General features: G+C 33.6%; 1 protein-coding gene across 1 annotated transcript; it reads right to left on the bottom strand.

Moving 5' to 3' along the window:
- Positions 1-1338: 1338 nt before the first annotated feature.
- LOC140860589 (protein FAR1-RELATED SEQUENCE 5-like) lies at positions 1339-2723 on the bottom strand. Its single transcript, XM_073263590.1, has 3 exons — positions 2187-2723; positions 1439-2128; positions 1339-1350 (listed from the first exon to the last, which is right to left on the bottom strand). Exons 1-3 carry the CDS (start codon positions 2721-2723, stop codon positions 1339-1341), a joined length of 1239 nt encoding a protein of 412 aa, XP_073119691.1.
- Between the last annotated feature and the right edge of the window lie 2653 nt (positions 2724-5376).

The following is a 5376-nucleotide window of genomic DNA, read 5'->3' as shown; positions in this document are numbered from 1 at the left end:
CCCTTCAAAACCGAGCTATGGAGTTCTCGAGGATTTCTAGATGAAGAAGATGAAGATGGAGGAGATGGAGTGACGGCTGAATGAGGTGAGTGATCGGGTGGTTTGGGTAGATTAGGTTTTGGGGTTTTAAATTTTTAATTAAAATAGGTTTTAGGATAATTAAATATTAATAATGATTTTAATACTAAAATATATAACTTAAAAGCTCCAACTAATACTTAAAAAAAATCTGATACTAAAATAAAAATCCCAAAATATTAAATTAAGGGAATTTTAAAAATACTAAAAAGTCAATATTTTGGCTAATTTTGAATAAAATGGACTCCTAAAATTATATAAAATTAAATACTTAAAATTTTGAGATAATAAAACTCAAAATAATATTTTAGGGCTCTAAAAAGGCTCATAAAATAATTTGGGTGGAAAGTTGTCATCTCGTCCGTCCACGGTCCCGTCAACGCGATAAAATAATTAAAATACTAAAAATCATAGAAATCACTAATTATGGGTTAAATGCTTAAAAATAAATTAAATCATGCACAAATAATTCACATAATTATTTAACCCATAAATCTAAAATTTAAATAATTAAATATCCTAATTATGCATGCGGATTTACGTATTTAAAATACCGGGTGTTACACATTATAAAACAAAACTTTTCACCTTATAAAATAAATTTTTTATTGGTCTAACTTTATTAAAATTAAATATTTTTCAAGATATCATTAAAATTAATTACCATCATGAATTCAGTGAAATTGAATTGACCTCCAGTTGCTTGAAGACACGCATGAGGCACGGGAAGTGCTGAACAAGATACTGATTGTTCTCCATGTGTCTCAATGTCCTACAATAATCGTAAAAAAACGATCTAGATCATTTGTTTCTCAAAAATATCAACATTAATGAATTTATATACCTTGACTCTCAAATTTGTTTTTCTTCGTTTTGATTGAAGTTCTACCCAACTTTTCAATCGTCTTGATTTTTTCACACCAATTCTCTTCTTGAAGCCCTTTGCCTATGTCATGGAAGGTACTAATGATATTGTGTTAGCCCCTCCGCTGTCTTGGCTCACTTCTGTCAGACGCATTTCCATGACCTTCTTAGTTAGATCACAAACCGAATTATGCACCAAAGAGAAAGTTGATGGATGGACAGATACTTCAGTTGCTAGTCTTACGAGCATCATACAGAGTTTTCTATACCGTTCTGTACTTTGTAGCTTAGGATCTTCTTCTACTTCATTGCCCATATAATCATGCACCACTCCACTTCGAGCTTTTCTCGTCCACCTATTTAAGATATAATGCTCTGGAAGTTTTTTCACATCCATCACATCATACACTTTCACAGCATGACAACACAATAATCCAGTCATCTCAAATTTTTTACAACTACATAAAATCATCATGGTATTGGGATTAAATGTCACCTTCCATTCTCCGTCCTTATCGATTAACCCGACAACATATTCAAATAATGGTTGAGTTTCATTTCTATATTTAATGTAAGCAGCTGCGAACAAAACAAACTCCATTTGAAATAAATGAAACACAGTAGGGGTATAAATCTCAGAAAGTTGACGCAACATAGGAGAACTCTCTAGTTTTAATCTCGGTAATTTTTGTCGTGCCTCAAATTCACACCTCAGCTCGTTGTACCTCTTATCCTCCAAGACCCTTTCAAAGTGCTTGAAAAATTGCATTATGTCTAAGTCTGGCGTCATACAACTCTTCATATCAGAATTGACACTCTCACTTAGTTGTGTGCTCCTCATACCAAGAGTAAAAGCATTCTTCATATAACAAGCTGCCCATTTCTGCTTTATATTGTAAGTAGATTGCAGCCATGTGTTTTCATGAACATTATATTTTTCAAGTAAAAACCTCCACGACTCTTCAAATTCAGTCTCGTCATCAATACCATACATGCACCTCTTAAAATCAGTTAAAAAATGAGAAACATCCTTCATCAAATTTCCCAAATGCTTGATGCCATTTTGCATTAAGTGCCATGTGCACAATCCATGAAATATCTCAGGCATCACTTCGTGCAAGGCCTTTGCCATGGCTTGATCCTGATCGGTAAAGATAGTTAGAGGCCTTTTTTTTCTTGTGTGCCTCTAAAAAAGTTTCAAACAACCAACTAAACGATGCTGCAGTTTCATCATACAAAAGTACTGCAACAAAAATCACTGTTCCTCTATGATGATTGAAACCTGAAAATATAGCGAGTGGACGGTGTGCACGATTTGTACAATATGTGGTATCCAATGACACAACATCTCCAAAGTATTCATAGTCAATTAACATTCTTGCATCGGTGCAAAAAACATTAGTTATCTGCTCTTCCAAATCCATCTGATTAGCATGGTAAAATGATGGATTTTTGGATAATTGTTGTTGAAAATAACGCATCAAACTACCAATTTCCCCATATACCATACTTCTCTGTCTTTTGGATCGAATATAGTTTTTAGCATCCAAAATGGTATAACCTAGACCATCTCTTCCTCCTGCATGTATACTTGACAACTGAAAAGTTGATTTTTGTTTAAGCCCAACATCCTCTGCCAAATCAATCTCATAGGCTTGAACTTCTGTAACTTTACGTTGGGAAGCTAACATGTGAGTTGTCTCTAGAAGATGGAGAGGATGATTATGCTCTTCGATAAACTCATAAACCTTATACATATTGTCCACGTGTTTGACTCCCATTCTTACTTTACAATTTGTTCGAGTCTGAAGCCGAGGATTAAGTGTCAAAGAATCTCTTTTGTCTTCCTTGCGAACACCTTCCTTGCAACAAACATATTTGTATGAAGTTCTTACGCCATTCTTGTTCTTGTTAAAAAAATGCTTTCAAACTCCAAATCCAGTTTTTCCACCATAATTAATCCAAAACTTCCAAGCCTCATCTAGGCTATTAAATATCATACCAATCTCAGGCTTGAATTCAAAATCTGAACTTAAATCCATCAAGACTGTCGGCTGATCAATTAGATTTTTGGATTGTCTCAATATTGATATATGAAATCTGCATTCAGTCACACATAGGGTAATCAGTTTAAAGTGAGCCAGAAATGCATAGGAAAGTAAAAATTTAATCATAAAAAAATATGAAGCAAACAACATCCGAAAATTTCTGAACTGTCATCTCTTTCCGAAAAATAGCTAGAAAAAGGGAAAACCCACAACTAACACCAGAGAAGAGGAATGCCAGAAGTGATAGAAGCCTCAAGGACGCTGGTCGAAACAGTGTTCCTTGCAAACTAACTATCAATCTAGTTAACAACCAAATTAATTCATGAAGAAAGAATGTTATTCACGAATGAAAAGGTGCAATCTCTTGAGTTTTTCTCAACTTTTCTTCCAAAACTCAGATACCAAAAGATAGTTAGACCAATCCAAGAAAACAATTAAAAACGACCGATACTTTCTACAACCTCGAAATTTGGCACGCGGAAGCACTAACATTTGAGGATTTCAATGATCTACAATGCATAAGATATTGAACAAGATCAAAAATTAAAGCACAGAATTAATACGTGATATATGCAAGAAGAAGGGAACACAGTCCATAGATTCTCCATGAATTTCAATGATTTCATGAAACTATAGTGTATAAACTATTGATCATGAGCATGACATCGAAACAAAGAATTAACACGTGATATTTGCAAGAAAAAGGGAACACAGTCCATAAATTCTCCATTACTTCTTTTGCAACAACGCCAAAAATTTTAAAAAAGAAAAAAAACAGAGAACTAAGTATACTTAGAATTAATTATACCAGAGACTTAATAATATACATATTGTTTACCTTGCATTGTTGTTGAAGATTCCTTGAAATTTTATTTTTAAAAATGGAACAGAGAATAAAAATCTTGGTAACAAAGGGAAAAAAAATTTGGAGGAAGAAGAATCCCTAATACGTTGAAGACAAAGAAATGGCAAAACAAATGAAAAAAAACGTTAGTATGGAGTCAAAGAAAAAGAAAAGTTAAGTCAATGTGTTGTGAAAAATCCAAAAAAAACAAAAGCCCAACAATGCCCATGAAAAAAAAAGAAATAAAATGAAAAAAAAATAAGAAGACGGTGCCGTTTTGGGAATGCTGTTATCCCAAAACAGTAGAGGATCCTGGCCCGATGGATGGTCTTTTAAGAAAATGTGCTGAATTTTTATTACCACATGAGTTAATCATTTTTTTAAGTGAAAAAACATACAAAATAGTTGTTAGTGGGGCTCATTGTGCAGAGTCGCCCCTACAATGGTTTGTGGCCTCATAGCCAGATAAACAGTGCTTCAACCTAATAGAATCTTTATTTTTCGATCGTTTTTGTTTCACTTTTGATCTTTTTGTAAATGGATTAGCACAAGTGCCGGATCCAAAAAGTTACTGAACAAAGGAACTTGTTATGTTTTAACATGCCAAAACTTGCAATTTTTTAAAACTTTTGGAGGGTGACTCCTTTGGTTGTCCGCGTTAATTTTGGTCTCCCGCTCGGCTACATGACAATTTCAGTAGTTGATCTCAATATTTGCATTCCTGCTTCTTTAATCTTAGCAGAAAATTCTGATGGATATCAAACCTGGCATGGTGTGAGTGCAAGTACAAATTCATCAAGCATGACCAATGATCAAGGGTAGGTTGTTCCAATACACAATTTTAGGTATTGTTTTGTTAAAGTGGATGATGATATTCTTCGCAGGGAAATTCCCATTGCTGAAGCACTAAAGTGTCAGCTTGAAGTGGAGAAAATACTTGAAGAACAGCTTGAGGTATGTCGACAAGGAGTAAACCTACTTTGGATATAGCACAGTAGTTCTTGTCATTGTGTAAATATTTTGTTTGTAAGGAGATGGACATAAGACAGATTTGATTATTTAATCGCTTGACAAGCTAGAAATAGACTCACGTATGTATGGAATTGCTTGGAATTAAGGCCCAAGATCAAAACTTTTAGAATGATTGACAAGTTCGAGTACGAGCTCAACTAGAACAATGGATTGAGGAGGTCAAGCTTTTATTTTCAAGTTCTATTGACAGACATGAACTGCTAAATATAGGAGTCCTCGTATAGTTTAATATATTTGAGTTGTGATGTGATTACCAACTATAATTTTTGATACAACTATATTTTATCATGATTATGGAAACTAAGTAAAATAATTTTGATAATAGAAGTGTGTTATGGATTTTATCATGTAGACGAGGAAGTGAATATGAAAAGTTCGGATAGGTGAATTATCAAAAAAATTAACCATATCGGTTAAACAAATGAATCAGCTACGTCAAATGGTATGACCAAGTGTAATCAATTGTGAGGAGATAAATCTAGTTAAATAATGATTTGGATAATAGAAGTG

Source organism: Henckelia pumila, chromosome 4, assembly GCF_033568475.1.
Source record: "Henckelia pumila isolate YLH828 chromosome 4, ASM3356847v2, whole genome shotgun sequence".
NCBI lineage: Eukaryota > Viridiplantae > Streptophyta > Magnoliopsida > Lamiales > Gesneriaceae > Henckelia > Henckelia pumila.
This window is presented reverse-complemented; position numbering and strand designations above follow the sequence as displayed.